We start from the raw sequence: 18,022 nt of genomic DNA, 5'->3' as shown, positions 1-18,022 counted from the left end.
TAAGCCATATGAATTATATGAATTCTTCTTCTAAAGTCAGCTTTAATACCAGTCGCTGTTTTGTTGTAAAGCTAACTTCGCTTATTTCATGTTTCAGCTGGTGAATATGTGGAGTGTCTCAGTTTTCTTTCCTACTTTTGATTACAAATGTGCAACGAACAATCAGTTAATCTTAGCACCTGGTACATTTAGATTAATCCTGAGAAAATACAGGATTTATGTTTTTATCATCTACGAAACAATCAGAAATGTCTTGGTCCAAAGAACGAATGGTTTTATCGCTTGTCCGATATTGGTGTAAAATCTAATTATGATAATAAAATTTGCTTACTTCTCTAACCTCAATGTCATAGGAAACTGTGCACGTTGAAATATCATACAGTTCAGTTCATACTTCACTGAAGTTCAAATATAACAATTAAATTATTATTTAAACCTTTCTCTGCAGTCACGATTAATTTCCTACTGTTTAAAAGTGTTTCCACTGTTTATCTTTCAGCTTTGAAATGGCGCCGCCCTTGTTTTCTTGACAATGAACGTAAGTATTAGGAAGTGTCCCATTTTATTACAAATATGTGATTTCATATAATCATGAAATAGTCAATGCGTTTTGATGGCACACACGTTCAGGTGATCTTACTTAGCACTTTATGCAATGACATTACAAAAGCGTTAGTTCACTCAGGTTGTAATACACACCATGACAGGTAAAAAAACTCAATATCTCACTTGCATGCGCGTACATCTTCGATGACCGATATAATGTTTTTTCATTGAAGGTAATTTAAATCAGATTAACAGCAGTGGCACAATCGTCACTTAAAAGAAATGCGAACAAAATACAATATATGATTATTCATAGAACGATAGGAACATAAGCTTAAAAAAATGAAATGGTTTGAAAAAGCTGCTATTAGTAATACCACTTTGTTCGTCAACAAAAACGAAATTATAGACAAATAAGGGTTTTGACTTATAGGATTATATTAAACGTAAAGAAAACATTTAAACATGGAATAAAATGTACATGTACTATTTTTTTAAAAATATGTTGAGGCCACACAGCTCCAGCGTTTCCTCACGATACATGTTCCTACTGTTCCTGCCATCCTGTGAACACTACAGGGCGACATAGCTAACTCACGTCTGGTTTCATGGCCAGGGCAAGAAGTTTTGGATTCTACAGTTCTCGTCATTAAACCAAACTCGACTGATGTTTAAATTATACACACACACACACACACACACACACACACACACACACACATATATATATATATATATATATATATATATATATATATATATATATATATATATATATATATATATATATGGCGTGTGTGTGTATGTATATATATGGTGGCATGTGTTTGTGTGTGTGCGTGACATTTGAAAAATAATAATCCACGTTTACTGGAGAACTTCATAAATAGTTTTTACCGATATTCTACGAACTAATTTAATGGTTGTTGGGATACATTATTGCCAAGGCTGCGTCAGGCTAGAAAATAAAATCTAAAGTCAATTTTACAGTTTAAATGATGTATTTTTCTCAAAAGGACAAGTCTATGGCATTTATCTGAATTTTAACTGGATATATACCCATGTGACGAAAGTAGCAGTTAATCGATACTATTATGAAGAGACGATAAAACATGTATTTCAAAATTTGAAACAAAATTTTCAGTGGATGCAATAAAGAATTAAATGAGAAAAAAAGTGAATGGATGACATCATATAATCTTTCGCATCAGTTGCATTCAAACTTGGCCTATACACATACATAATACGTTTGAAAAGATATAATAAAAAACGGAACAACCAAGATCAAATAAAATGTTGAAATTGATAATTATAGACCATTTAATCTTTTTGATACATAAGGAAAAGTTTGTATTGCTGTTGTAAAGTACTGGAAGTAGAGTAGATATATTTTTACATATGCTTTCTTATTTCAAAATTAGAAAATTCTCTAACCTCGTTTATATTGAAATGGGAACTGCAAAGTCGATAAAAGTAATATAGGATATATGAATTGTATTAATTATATCTCGATAGTGTATATGAATTTATTAATTAAATGTCGATAATGTATATGAATTGTATTAATTATATGTCGATAATGTATATGAATTGTATTAATTATATGTCGATAATGTATATGAACTGTATTAATTATATCTCGATCGTGTATATGAACTGTATTAATTATATTTCATTAGTGTATATGAACTGTATTAATTATATCTCATTGGTGTATATGAACTGTATTAATTATATGTCGATAATGTATATGAATTGCATTAATTATATCACGATAGTGTATATGAACTGTATTAATTATATCTCGATAGTGTATATGAACTGTATTAATTATATCTCGATAGTGTATATGAACTGTATTAATTATATCTCATTAGTGTATATAAACTGTATTAATTATATCTCATTAGTATATATAAACTGTATTAATTATATCACGATAGTGTATATGAACTGTATTAATGAAATCTCGATAGTGTATATGAACTGTATTAACTATATCTCGATAGTGTATATGAACTGTATTAACTATATCTCGATAGTGTATATGAACTGTATTAACTATATCTCGATAGTGTATATGAACTGTATTAACTATATCTCGATAGTGTCAATTAATTGTATTATATCCCAATAGTCTACGTTCACCTCTGTTGTTTTATTGACCAACGGGTAATTTCGACTCTTCTATCATTCAGGTATCTTCCGTAATTTATGGAGTGGTAAGTATTAGGATGTGTCAGAATATTCTTTGGTATATTTCATTCCATACTGCACATAATAGTCGATCAATCTTGGCCACCGGGCTAATTAAAGACTTTTAAAATAAGCCTAAGTTATAGATTCAACTTCGAGTGATTACTGTGAATGTTGGGAAAATCAAGTTAAAATTTACTATAGTTTCGTTGGTTATGGTAGACGTTTGGCAAATTTGCAAAGGTGTTAAAAAGTAATATAAGGCATAATAATAATATTAATTCCTTCTTTACAGCCAATTTCATCTCGATCCCTATGCAAGGTAATTTCATTAATGTTGTGTTTCAGGTTTAAATAACCTTTGATGCAGTAACGAGTTTGTCCATATCCTTGCTTTATTGTTAATTTAGAAAATTTTCTAATCTATTTCATCTTAAAATAAGAAATGCAAAATCGTTAAAAGTAATATAGGAAATATGAATTATTCTAATTCTTTCTCAACAGTCAACGTTCAGTTAAATCGCCGTGTTGAAGTTAAGGTAATTTCGGCTGTTCACTGTTTCAGATTGTTTTGGAGGTTTCCTTGACAATGGTAAGTATTAGGAGGTTTTACAATTTTATTTCCGTAGATATCGTTCCATACTGTACCTAATCGTTTGTTATGGGATTAATCAAACGTGGGTGAAGAGACTTTGCGTTAATCAAAAAGTAATATGAGGTAACTGAATTATATTAAAGATTTCTCTTTGGTCTATTTTCATCTCAATAGCTATTTAATGTTTCAGGTTTAAATACACATTGATACTAATATATTTATACTGATGGCATATTTCTAAATTAGAAAAATATCTGACCTATTATATATTGAAACGAGAACTGCAAAAGTCGCTAAAATTAATAAGATAGGTTATAGCGAATATTTAAATTTTATCTCAATACTTTACGTTCATCTCATTCGCTATGTTGAAGTAGAGTTTCAGTTGATCAGTGTTTTAGATTCAGATTTCATCCGTGTTTTAAAATATGATATGTATTTGGCAGTGCCACCATTTGCTTTTGTACATATCATTTCATATGTGCACCAAATGATCGATAAATCTTTGTAACATGTCTAATAATAATCCAAAATAAGGCTAGAGTTTATAGGTGACTTGGAGTGCTCATTGTGACTGTTGGGAAAGTCAAGTTAAAATGGGCAATTTTTTTCTCATATGGGAGACATTTGAATTAAGCAGGAGTGGGTAACTAGAATTTGCAGTCGTTAAAAAATAATATAAGGTATTAAGATTATATTAATTATATTTCTATAGTAAACGTTCATCTCAATCGCTATGTTGAAATAGAATTTATGTTGTTCTGTGTTTCAGATTCCATCCTTGCACGTGTATATGGTAAGTATTAAGAGGTGTCACAATTTTCTGTTGCAGATAAATCACAATATGTGCACTAAATAATCGATAAATCATTGTAAATTGCTCAATAAACTCCCAGAACAAAGCTAGAATTTGTAGTTAACTTGGAGTGATCACTGTGAATGTTGGGAAAATCAGGGGTGGTTGACGAACCTATGTTTTATATTGTATTCAAACATATATGTATATATATTTTGCTGCAATAATTGAATGGAAATTTAATTTCAATTAAAAAACCTACTATTTTATAACAGGATAACAAACTACTTGTGCCGTCAATATTACACAGATAGTTTGAATACTTCGTATAGTGCTCGTTAAAAATGTATGTTTAAAAGTGCAAACCTCCCTATCATGGCTAATTTAGGTAGCTTAAAAATATCCCATTTATACAATGTCTGTGTTTTTGTACATATCTTGGAGATGAATTTCACTTGGCTCTTAAATACCAAAAGTACAACATTGTGAGAAAATATTTTATTCCTTCAAATATTTGTTGACGTTTTTTATTTAAAGTTTTACATCCTTATGCAAAGATCTTGTGACAATTATAATCTCTTCCCTAATTTGTTCTCTTCTTGGCAAAATCATTAAAATCAGGGAATCGCCGTTTAATTTGCAACATAATATCAGAATGCTTTTGTACCAGATTTCAATGTATTCATAATAAACTAAATGTAATTAATCAACCTTGAGGACATTGAATTTAAATTTTACACGCTCTTTTCTAAAGATAAATTGAATAGTGCTTGCAGAGTTTTGATGGTATACGTTTCTCATAATACGAAACGCAAGAATAATCAAACGCATGCATACAACATGTTGTGCAGTCCATATGTATCCCCAAAGTACGTGAAAATACAGGTACACCACCGATTTTCCAGCAACGGATAGTCCGGCACCTCTTTTAGTCCGGACACAATTTCGATAGGGCACTTGAAATTCTCGACACCGCCAAATTAGTTACTGGGCGCGCACTCACTTGGATTGTTTACACTGCAGTTGGTAGTGGTGGTACTTATATTTTGTGCGATTCTTTGCTTATTTTACTTAAATTTAACCCTAGCTATGGCTTCTAAGAAAAATTCAAGTGTCAGTGGTGGTGTCAAGCGTAAGCACCAGTCAATATCAATACAAGATAAAGTAGAACAATTGAAAAAACTGGACCGTGGTGTTTCCGTGCTAAAGCTGTGACTCATGGTATTGGTTCATCAACTGATTACGATATAAAGAAGAAGAGGGACAAACTATTGAAATTCTATTCAGACAGTGATTCCAAGATGCGAATAAACATTAGAAAAAAATGAAAGATGGTAAGAGTACTGAGCATGACCGAGTGATGATGGAATGGTTTCGACGACGTCGGAGTGACGGAGTGGACTTGTCTGGCAGGATGGAAATGGACCAGGCTCAGTTGTTTCATAAAGAACTTAAAGTGGAACATGGGTGTGACTATATTGAAGGATGGAGAAAAACGGTCTGCAGACCACGAAGGAACTGTAAAATTTCAGAAGCTTATAGTTGATGAGCACCTCAGTCCTGAGAAGGTGTAGAATGCAGAGAAACTGCATTATATTGGCGATGCGTGACTTCGGTTGGTCCGGCAAAACTGTTAATCCGGTAAGGCTTTGGAACCAAGGGCCCAGGAAAATCGGTGGCTTACTTGTAACACTTTTCATTTTTGTTATGCACGTCTTCCTATTTCATTAAGTAGATTTTTGATCATGATATAGCAATAACAAAGGTTACTTTCATCATTCATCCGAATTATCATAACCCACTACTTAACACCACGTAAAAGAAAGGTAATGCACAAAGGAAGGCTTAAATATTCTCATCGGGTCTCATAATTACAAGAATACTTTCCACATTACCCCTGTCGCAAACTTTCCCATAGTTAACACATTCGATCCAGTACTGACTGATAAAAGCTTCGCACCGTAGCTGTTATTCTGTTTTACTAAAGCAGAAAGCTGAAACGGATACTCAGACATTCCGTTATTTACCCATCGAGTTTAACAGTATTTTGTAAGGGAAGCAAAGAAGGTAAATGCAAAGTATGCAACGTTGAATTAATAGACACAGAACAACTTAAAACCTGTTAAATCGCCTGAAAATCAAACGCCGACTCACAAGGTAATCGTCGTGTCAAATTTATGAATAGTCAAATTGTTCCATCATTGCAACTACAGTTCGTTATACTTTTGACACGATAACGTGTATGACGGTAGCTTGAAGAAGAACACTGTACAGAATATGGGCCATATCAAAGTCTGCGAAGTCTAAACATATTAGTCAATCAAATCTCTGAAAATTTTGTGATCAGTTATCGTCAATCCCACAAGCCATTACTGGTCATATTAAGTCGGAATAATAACTAAAATATAGTTCAGCATTTGGTTTTTCATTCAGGGTTTGTAATAATTACACAGCTATGGGATACTTGAATTATAACACTATCCTTTTGTTTTTGTAAAGTCCGTAATGCAGATGTCAGGTTCTTATCAATACTATGTGCATGCGCCAGTTACTCTGACTGTAATACACTAAGTGAACTGAGGTCTTACTTGGTGTTTCCGTTCGTAATTTGGTTCATTTATTTTCGTGGACGAATCGATGATGAGATTTGATTGAGTTTGGAATAAAGTCATGCCCGGCCATTCGACCATGAACGACTAGTTAACAAATGTGCGCACCGAGTGCTATTTAATTATTATTTTGATAAAGATGTCGGTTATAGTTAATGGAGGAAAAGATTTCTTGGACAGATACTTAGACGTTTGGAAATGCTCCAATTGATCTAAAGACACATTTTGATTTCAGCTATGCGAAAAAGAAATGTATCCTCGTCTTTCACTCCTACATCACGAATATTGACAATTTTGGAGCAACTCTGTGTTTATGGCTGCTGTAAAAATTGATTAGTTAGAATATGGTTAGTAAGAAGGTGATGGAGGAGTAGGATATCAATCCGCAACACCTACCATGCAATTTTAGAGTATACCCAGTTATTGCAAGAAGTGGAACTTGTATTGTTTTAATTTGCTTTTGGTACTTTGTCCTGATATTTAGTGATATGCATGCACTGATTACCATTACATTTCTACTAGAGGGCCAGGATAATTAGGTACCGGATTGTGAAAGTAGGGTCCTGATGGTCCTGGCATAAGACCAATTTATATGTTTGATTATATGTGGGGCAGGTAAATGGCTACAGCTGATGTAGTTGTTGCCGCCCTGTGCAGCTGGACGTGATGGTCTGGGCTTAGGAACAACTTGCAACTTTTAATTTAATATGCTACTCTTTTTATGGTATTAGTATTTAACGATTGTGGACTGTGCGTGAACATTACTACAATTTACTCCTTTTGCATCACTTCTAGCGAGTTAGTATATTTGTTGGTCAGTCTATCTGTGGGTGTTGATCAGCAGTCATTAACACTGTGTATTGTTTATTAGCCATGGATATTGGTTAGTAGATGTGGATGCAGGTATTCAATACTATCTCTTGGTTAGTAGATGTGTTTGTCAGTCAGTCAAAGGCATTGTAAGTTTGAGTGAATTGGTCCGTAGATGTAGTTGTAACTTTAAAATTCCCCTTGTTTATGTAAAATTTCAATATGGCAGCCTCATATAAATGTTTCTTGTGTTGCATTTGTCGCTTAATATTAATTTCCCATTGTCATCATAATTTAACCTAAAAGCGGAATTTTGACGACATAGCACTACTTTTTCATAGTCACCATAGTGCTTTTTGTACACTATAGCAACATAATGGTACTTTTATATTGTCGCTCGTGTCCTCTTTTGTCCCCTATTTGCGGTCCTATACCATAAATGGTCTTTTATGTCAAAAATTCACTCTTTACCTACAATTTTCTGCTTTTTGTCAAGGTTTTGACATATGTAATGCAAAGGTAAAAAGCGCGTCTACTTATCACTTAAATTCCCACAGAGCTAAATGAATGGTAGTATGTTGAACGGCATATCATCCTCTATGTGAACGACAAGCTCCAAGTATATTTACTGTAGTATCTCTACATCACCTTTCACAGTCAGCTTCAAAGTGTAACTAAATTTGAATATCTCGTTTCCTGTATAAAAATAATTCTAAAATAAAACGTATTAGTTTCCAACCGTTTATGGAGGCAAAACTTCTTGCTAGAGTCTGATATTCAAACATTTTCTTGTTGCTGTCGTCTAATAACATAATTAAAGCATAGTCCAGATGATTTGGTTATATAGTGTCCAATTTAGTATGTGCAGTGATTCTATGGTTACAGCATTTCATATTGAGTATGTCTATCTTTTTATGGGTGACACTATATTTTAGTCCATTGACCATTATCTCTAAAAAGCAAAAGGAATGGAAAAATATTTACAGATTTCATGAAGCAAGCAGTAGACAGATGTATGAATAAAACAAAGAGACAAGCTGATACTTCGGTAAATGGATGATAGGTCAGTGGATGGATGGATTAGACAAACAAATACGGAAAAAGAAAGAGTGAGAAATATTACCACAATCAAGTTTTTTGTTTTCTTTTACAGCAAAAGATATAGAAATCGCTCTTGCTTCCGTTGAGCACAAAAGGTTGCTAACTCCAGAAGAATTTCTTTCACATCACAGAAAAGGTAATCGTTGTCTATCTTAAACAAACACACCAGCATACACGTAAATTTGATATTAAAGCTTTAATTAGAAAGCAATTTCACCGAATTTATTACTTAACATTAATGTAAATAGAATGCACCGATCTTTTCGCTTGCTGCATGTGAGCCTGACAGTTTTTCGCGTGGATTGTGGGAGCATCACCTACTACATAGCCTAGTCAAGTGGCATATTCCATGGCAAACAGTTACGTGGGAATTTTGTGATGAAAGCAAGACATTTGTCTTGATGTCTTAATGGGATCTCAAAGAATAATACAAATGTTGTTGCCAATCTGGGAATCTGCTTTGGTCGTGGTGATGAGTCACTGTAGGAAACACTTGATTTGTGCATTTTCACATTTTATTGTGTACCATTGTATCATGCTCTATATGTATTTAAGATTTCATGTAGTGACGATTCTGCTCTGTTCAATATGTACACCCAATGTCTGAGTAAATCATGTATATTATCCTCTGTACAATGTTGAGTGACATTTAACCTCTGTGTATTTCGTGAATGTTGGAAGTGAACGCTGTGGTGATGGCGACGTCTCCAAAATTGGCAAGGTATAACACAAAACATTCACTCTGTATTATCTGCCCAATGGTTAGCACTTCTGCAAAAAACCTGGTACCCATGAGAAAGTACTAAACTTCAACAGAAAGTGTGCCCACTATGATGATAAGAACTACCCTAGCATAAGCATATGCCTCGGTAATTCCACTCTCCAGGATCTTGAATCAGACTTTATTGCACAGAAAGTGTTATCAAGACCCAGTCCATGCATGAATGTGCAGTACAGCCAAAGAAAGACGTGAGATGCGAATGACTGCTACGAGTACCAGATGAAAATCATCTTCCAGTCACTCATCGGACAGTGGTAATTTCACTCGCTCTCCATTACCTTATTACAAAAATGACCAGTGCTTTATTCTGTGACAACGGAGTATTATCCCGTACACATGACTGCTACAGAAAATGGAAGTAGTTCTCTCAAAGAAGATGTCGAGGAAAGCGGTAAACGAGAAGCTCAACAACAAGCTCTGCACATCGATCAACCGATAAGAGGAGCATACAATTTACATTAAATACTGCAATTGGTGCTGGGCAATGCACATCATAAATGTCTGTCACGGAGCGAAGAACCCATCGGTGTTTAAGCCATGTGCAGCTTATGAATTGTAATCAGAGGTGAGATTCCTTGGTCTAACTGAAGGAACGTTGTTTGAGGAAATATAGTTGTCATGACTGCACTCCTAAAAGGTTTATATAGACATCCTATCTGCTAACAATTTGGTTAAGCATGGCAGCAGTCGCAGAAACTAAAACAGTTTGCACAAAAAGAAATACCAGGTGCGGAATTCTTTGCTGAGAAAAGCAATTAATACAGCTTACAAAAATGGACATTCTGCAGGTTCCCATAAAGATGTTATAGAGATACATTTACCAAACGAGAGGTATTTCTTCTATCGGTGGTTCATTCAGGGGCCAAACACGATGATATCAACTGACAAAAAGTTTTCACAAACGAACATGCATACCGCTAACCTCGTACAAGGTACAGCGATAATCAATCTGCCCCGGCAGAAGGTCGGCAACAAACAAGCTAAGAGCATCGGGTCATATTGGAAATGTCACAACAGCTAGCAGTTGGAGTATCCATTCATTAAGTCGTTCGAAGCAAGAAAGTCACCGACATCTTGCATATCTGTAGGATGCCAGATGAATATAACATACTCCTGTGAGTGGCAGGGCTGAAAGCTGCAACTGTACAGAAAAGAATTCTGGTCAATGATGGTATTTACCTGCCCCCGATATCATTAACAGAAGGCATATCTTCTTGTATGTTGACAGTGTTCACGTTGCAGAAGACACCATTGAAGGGAAACACACACTGGATGCTACTGCAGTGGCTAGCTAACAGAGATATGAACCTGAAGATGATGTATCAGAACTAGAGTCCATTGGCCCAGCTCTGAGGAGCTCGATGAAGAAACTGCCGAGCAAAGTTATTGCACTCTCAACCTGTTCCATGCCAAAAGCCAAACCATCAGGTCCGATCAATGCCAACTGTGACAGGAGGCAAGGGATTCAGTCAGTTATATCCTATCACATAACGGATACAGCAATGGTATCCATGAAACGACACCTTCAGAAGTGAAGACGATGATGGAAAAAAATACTACCTCTCCGAGAAGATGCTGGAGAAGGCAAACACAAATTAGAGAAACACATGTTACGGAAAGGAAGTCTCAGTGAACAGCAACTCACAGGGATATAAGAAATCTTTAAAATGATCAAGAATAATAAGTAATACTGCTGCATGCCACTGATATAACTGCCTATGGGGTTTCTGTCAACAATATTCACTCACCAAATACCAACGTTATTATGATGTCTCTTCAAAATATCCAGAATAATGCAAGTACACCAACTTTGTAACCATACTGGTCAGAGGCACAATGTCATCTCAATGAGACACATCATTGAAACCCTTAGACCTAGCAAAGGTAGCCACTTTGCTGTAATGTGTCCAGTGGTACCGACCATACAAGCCGTTTCGCAGAAAAGGGAAAACTTGCATTCTAGAAGGGTTTTCAAAATTACAATGATGACAGAATGACTACACTCGAAATTCCGGGCACACCCTCAGTGCACAGTGTTGATACCTTTGCTGCTATCAAGTGGTTTATGTATAAGATCTACTTACCTGAAGCCTAGATCTCAAGGGGAGATAGGATGAGGTAAATGTATTTACAAAAGGCATTCACAATCGGAAAGGCTACCACCAACATAAGATGCAGTCCATCAAGCAATTATACAGGCTCACTAACATGGCATTATCTGTAATTATAACAGCACGGCAAACACCGCTATTCCGTCACTAAAGAATATGACGAAATTAGAAGGGAAATACTTTTCGAGTCATGACCATGCACATCCATGCACCAAAGACCGGACTTCACTTGGTGAAATGTGTTTGTACCTAGACGATATACCAATCAGCAAGGTGCATATGTCGGAAACAAAGGTTCAGCTGCATCGATAATTGTGTCTGTTCTGAGGCATGTAACAATATGAACAAAGAGCACCAGGAGGAGGATAAATAGGAGGAGAGAGGAGACGATGATATGTTTCTGTGAATAGTCTTGTGTACTTGTAAATGAGGACTTTTCTAGTGTTGTAGACGTACATTCATAGATATTAGACCTGCAGTAAATCTACGTTTACCTCAAATATTGTAGCATCCATCAGCAAAGACTTGTGTGTAGATCGGTCTGAAAATGTTGTCATTTAAAGTAATCAGTATACAAGAAGCATATGCCTTGTGATAACAGTACTTACGATAATTTCTCTGCAAGACTATTCTCCTTCCTTAGATCAGGTGAACAGTGAAACGTCGTAAGAACTCGATACTTGTTTAACATGAAAATCAGTTTTCCTTTTCTTAAACTCACTGCAGTGTTTTAATTCTGCCTACATATGGACACAGTCTTGTACAAATTGTCTGATGAAAGCAAGACAGTAGTCTTAATGTCGTAATGGACCCCAATGACAAAAATATCTTGAACACAGTTACAAGTGTAGAAAGTGAACCATGTATACGTTAAATATGTCCTAAGAAGCCCTGAGAATTAAATAATATGTTAATTTCGACCATATTACCGATTTTCTTTTCAATCATTGCATACACACGACATTAACACTTTTCTTTCAATATAGACAATGCTAACGAAATCGGGCGAACAAATAGTGAAGTTACAATGATGTGAATTTGTACGTACATATTATAAGTGTGTGTGTCTTAATGCTGAGCGCCAAGCGAGGCAGCTGTTAGTACCATTTTTGTAAGTCTTTGGTATGACTCGGCCGGTGTTCGAACCCGCGAACTCCGGCATCCGAGGCGGACGGTCTAAACACTAGGCCACCGGAGCGGTGACATATTGTAAGTAAATCTAAGCGAAGTGTCAATGTCTAACTGAATAAGAATGCAAAGACGCTTGGCTGAACGGGTGACTGGTATCTTAATTAATAAGCTGTCTAACACATTGATAAGATGCCATTCATAGTCAGAGGACTGTTGTTGTTGTTGTTGTGGGGTTTAACGCCATTTGTTTCAGCACACAATAGGCTATACCTGGCGGCCAGTATTAATGGTGGAGGAAGAAGCCGGGAAAACCCCAGAAAGAACCACCGACTCACGAGAAACTACTGACAAGCTTTCTCATATACCCACATTGGCTGAACACGAGACTCGAACCCACGCAGTTAGAGGTGAGATGGCAGTGATCCGTAACGGAGAGCGCGTTAGACCACTCGGCCACTCGGGGCCCCTGTCAGAGGAATGTGATTGATATGTGTTGTGTGCTAGCTATAATTTACAATCACATGTACGCATTACCCCAATCAATCATTTACTATAGTACATGTATTTTTGTCTCGTATTACATGACATATTACCAAAGTTAGCTTCTCAAGCATTTCCTTGAATGATGGACGGGATGGGGGTGGGAGTGGAAGCTTCTTTTCCAGTTAAAACTTCCTCTTTGTTGAACTTATTCCTTGAAAACCAAACCAACTTTTTAAAAATAAATTGAATGCCCATTAGAAAGGTCATTTATCTGCCTCATATATCTGTTAAACTGGACAAAATAACTGATATATCTTTACATATTGCCATTGTATAAAAATATTAGGTTACCTATCGGAAATAATTTTTGTAAGTCGTTTCCCTAATAAATACTTTAGAATATACATACATGCATACATGCATACATACATGCATACATACATACATACATACATACATACATATGAATGGATAAAGATGTCACACATTTATTACTTTGCAATACTTTAACTTCATTTCATATTTCCTATTTCTTCAGCTTACACACTCTCGCAACATCCGGACAAACATTTCGCTATCGAACTGGAGATATTAGAATGTGTATTACAGCGTGATCGTGTCAGTAGATCCGTTAGAAATTATGAAACAGCCACAAAATCTCGAAGGCAATCCTCTATTCGAAATATTCCATTCCAAGATTGTAGAAAGGATAGAAGGCAACACCAACCCAGCAAGATAAATCCTCGACCCCCTAAAGGACGGAGTAACCAGCACAAGGAAGTTAGAAAGTTTAGAAGACTACAAAAGCGATTCAAAGTCTACCGTTTGAAATAGTATTTGAAGATCAGATGATCTCATTATGAATGAATAATGATTTTGCCGATCAACCATAATTTATGCTTCTAAAAGTACCCATCAAAATTACCGAGGACTGAAAAATAGTAATTACTGAATTTACATAAACACCTTTTTGAATATGTTTGCATAGCTATTATTACGATTTTACAATTTAGAAGACAAGAAGAAAATCCAAAGCTTTAGACGCGACCATTATTATGAACTATTGGTGCCAAGCCAGTCTAACAGGGAACTAAATAATAGTTTATTCACTGAACATACAGAAGGAAGAAAAATCAGTCAGCAAAGTGAAGCAAAACCCAACAACAATTGTGACATTTCGTATATTAATTTTGGTTTTGCTAAATTATCAAATCGGTCATGAATTGGAACTTTTCCTCAGAGAATGTATTCAAAACGACGTGAGGAATGGTAAACGAACTAAATACAGCATTGTGTATTTATGTTCAAGGGGGCGTATTAATCTTTTATATTATGAGACGGACCTTGTTTAAGCAGAAGAAACATTTTGAGATATAAAGAGAAAGCTTCAATCTGTACGTAGTACAGAAGACACATGTCCTGGGCCACCAAGACATGCCCCTCCACCATTTTTAATTTGTTTAAAAATCCGAAACCAAACACTACTCGCTGCGTTTCAAATAATGTTCACCAAGATGTGAAATTCACCATTTTCATATTTTAAATATATGAATTTCACCTTTTAAACAATCTTTTACGTTAAGACCTTGGATCATTTATAATTTTCTTACAAATGCGTATGCCACTCACCCTTCACCATTTAAAAATAGCCGGAGGCTAGTATCCTATTATCTCCCAACATTTAAGAAAATAATGGAGACCAACGCTACAAAATTAAAATTTAACCCCTTTACCAATCATCTCCTTAAAAATTTCTCGGAAATTCCTTTACCACTTGCCCTATTTCATACAGTTTTAACCATTAAAATAAACACTAATTCAGTGTGTAACGCTCCACTATTTTCAAATATTTTAAATGTGTCATGAAATCTGACTAAAACCTTCCCGGCATCAATTTTAGTTGCTTTTATCCGTCAACATTGAATCATCCAAAACACATGAACCACCTGCCGTTCCATCAACCACTGTGCAAAACAATAGAACACAACTAATAAATTTTGTCACAAAAACAATAAAGCACCATCATAAAATTTATATATAAAAAATAGTAAACACCAATCTTTACCGAATAAACTAATCCCATATTTTATTTTTAAAAAGCACCAAAATAATATTATTCACATTTTTACACCACCGCAGAAAATAAAACATCTCAAAGCCTTTATTCAAATTTAAGCAAAGACACTAAAGACAAGTATTCCAAATTCAAAATAAAGTTAAATAAATCATAGTAATAATCATTATTTTTGCACAAAAAAGTAGAAAACCCCTTCTTTTTTAAAAATTGAAATGCTGGTACTCAAAATAGTAATAAGTCCATTTAAATTACTCCCAAACACCAATAGTCACATTTTTCACAAAAGAAAGTGGGAGCAAATAAAGAGACCATATATTGAGCGAAAGCCAGTACAGATACCGATAATAAAGGAAACGAATTGTGTAACCAAAATATTAAGGAATTTCTAAGACGAAATAAATGTCTGTAGTGAAAAGATTACATTGAACTCTTGAGATAAGAACGTAGAAATATGCAGTTGAAAATGAAACCGGAAAATGTGGGAGGTATTCACAGTCCTTACCAATAGATATAATACGTAATATCAGAGATTGAAATAGTATTGCATCCATTAAGGAATGTCTATGGAATGAATAGACTTATCTGGTTTTCTAACAACATATACCCATGGAATTACCGATTTCCATAGGTGAGAAAGTTATTATCTCAAAATATTAATCTAATTTCACTAATCTCCATAATTTCACAGAAGAAATTTAAAAAACAACAACAGAAAAGTAATATTAAGACCTGTTGCAGTATATACACTCGAAAACTTGAAAGGAGAAATGTCGAAGATATAGTTTACGAGGAGGCCCTATTTTCAAGCAGAAAAAACCCCACAAGATGTGTTCAAGCTGTGAAAGTTTTGAAAGCTATAAAAAAAATTTAATGCCTTAAGATATATGCTGATGAATCGTTTAATATTTGTGTGCCAGAACAAAATGTTGTACCACTAAATTAGGTCCTGTTTAAGCGCCTTGATATATAGTAAGTTATAAAACTATCATTCTGACATACCGACGTCCTGACCTTCTACAATAAGATCGAAATATTCGTATGTATTATTTAGCATGAATACATGTAATCAGTTAGATGTTACAGCTATATGGAAATTTATGCCTCTTGATCAAATGGAAGATCGAACTACTCACTAAAAACGTTTTACAAATTATGCAAATATAATGAAATCTAACTGGTAATATATTGGAGAAAATGCTGTTGTCAGAGAATACAACCAAACAATGATTATTTGTGAATGTGGATCAACTATAAACAATGTTCAGCTATAAGAAAGTAGATTTCACACTCATTTTTAATTGCAAAATAGTTCTATTTAAAAGATGAAAACAATTTGCACTGAAAGTTTAATTGAAGAAACGAGTACTTTGTTTTAAGAAGGGTCGTAAATTACTGGATTTTCCAAGAGAAATAATTTTGATGATTCACTGGAGGGAAATAACAGAACTATTTATTTCAATGCCCTATCAATAGACATCGTTAACATTATGACCAAAAGATCAACTATGAGACGCTTGTTTGGTCTAGTAGTAATTAAAGTCGCCTCGCATGCAGATGAACCAAGTTAAAATCCCAACAATATGCATATAGTTTTTCTTAAGTTTCTTTAAAGATTTATCATTGTTTTTTTACCTTGAATTTGGTTACTACATATATTTTTTTGTGCGAATAAAACATATCAGAACATAAACGACAAACCTCTTACATTGTCGAGCGTGATACAGTAAAAAATCTTCTGCTTGAATCTTGTTTTGAATATTGCTAGCCTATACGTTTAAGCATAAAATAAAAAGGAACTTTGCTTCCGAGTGAATAACGGATATATTTTATCTTGTGGGTGAAAAACGCAAGTATTTTCACTTGTGCCTTCGCCACTCGTGAATGCAATATATTAGTTATGAAAATTTTCTTTTGTTTAATAAACATGCCAAAACTTTAAATTTAATTAATAGTGATGATAGCCAATATGTAAATGATGCGTTGAAATATTTTAATTGTAAAACCCTTGAAGAACTACAAGACTATTATGTGAAGAAATTTATACTAATTATGTTTGATATTTGTGGAGACAGATCTGTCTGGTAAATAATATGATATTTGTGAAGACGTTAGATCTGTATGCTTAAATAATCATAAATGGGACCCATCACATTATTTTAGTGCACGTGGTAGCTCCTTATGTTAACTAAATGTAAGTAAGGTAAAAAATTTAATTAGAATTACTCATAGATTTTGATATATTTTTAATGATCGAATCTGGAAATTAAAGGTGAAACAGCTTGATACGGAATAGATATGCTGAGGGAAATTAAGATTAATAAACTGACTATCGATGAATTTATTTTTGCATTGATTTTGATAATTTGTGTGCGCTTTTGTTCTTTCTAACAGAAAGGTTTATTTGCTTCGTTATACTTTTGTTAAATGTTGTACCTTTGTGAATAAAACATTTGGTTACGCTTCTACAGCAATCAATATATTTTCAGTATGGATTTAACATAATTTTCAGGATAAGTATCTGCGTTTGCTGTGCTTTCTTTCTGTATAGCAGTTTATTCCTTTTATACTCGTTGTTGATGAATTCATTGTGACATTGGGTAAGGGTGTATTATTATCTATTTCAATAAATATCTCCCAGTTTATGTAGTTATAAAAACGACGTCCATATCTATACTTCTCGTTAATGGTGTAGGCCTTTATATCGGAAGGAATTCGGTCGTTCTGAAGACAAATGTTCTTCAATTCATTGTCTTGATTTGGGTCCTCGTTCACTTTAGATGTTTTCT

At 34.5% G+C, this 18,022-nt stretch overlaps 1 protein-coding gene across 3 annotated transcripts in view; it reads left to right on the top strand.

The window, feature by feature from the left end:
• Positions 1–17,699, top strand: part of LOC149780788 (uncharacterized) — a 41,268-nt gene extending 23,569 nt beyond the window's left edge. For all 3 annotated transcript variants that reach the window (XM_089937866.1, XM_089937864.1, XM_089937867.1), the window contains 6 exons: positions 500–538; positions 2,745–2,768; positions 3,308–3,334; positions 4,110–4,133; positions 8,706–8,789; positions 13,698–17,699. In XM_089937866.1, the coding sequence (XP_089793992.1) occupies positions 500–538; positions 2,745–2,768; positions 3,308–3,334; positions 4,110–4,133; positions 8,706–8,789; positions 13,698–13,993 (494 nt within the window). In that variant the 3' untranslated portion in view covers positions 13,994–17,699. The remainder of the gene's footprint in view (positions 1–499; positions 539–2,744; positions 2,769–3,307; positions 3,335–4,109; positions 4,134–8,705; positions 8,790–13,697) is intronic.
• Positions 17,700–18,022: the final 323 nt, after the last annotated feature.

The sequence above is a fragment of the Sinohyriopsis cumingii genome, chromosome 16 (assembly GCF_028554795.1).
Source record: "Sinohyriopsis cumingii isolate HCF-2022 chromosome 16, ASM2855479v2, whole genome shotgun sequence".
NCBI classification, from domain to species: domain Eukaryota; kingdom Metazoa; phylum Mollusca; class Bivalvia; order Unionida; family Unionidae; genus Sinohyriopsis; species Sinohyriopsis cumingii.
This window is presented reverse-complemented; position numbering and strand designations above follow the sequence as displayed.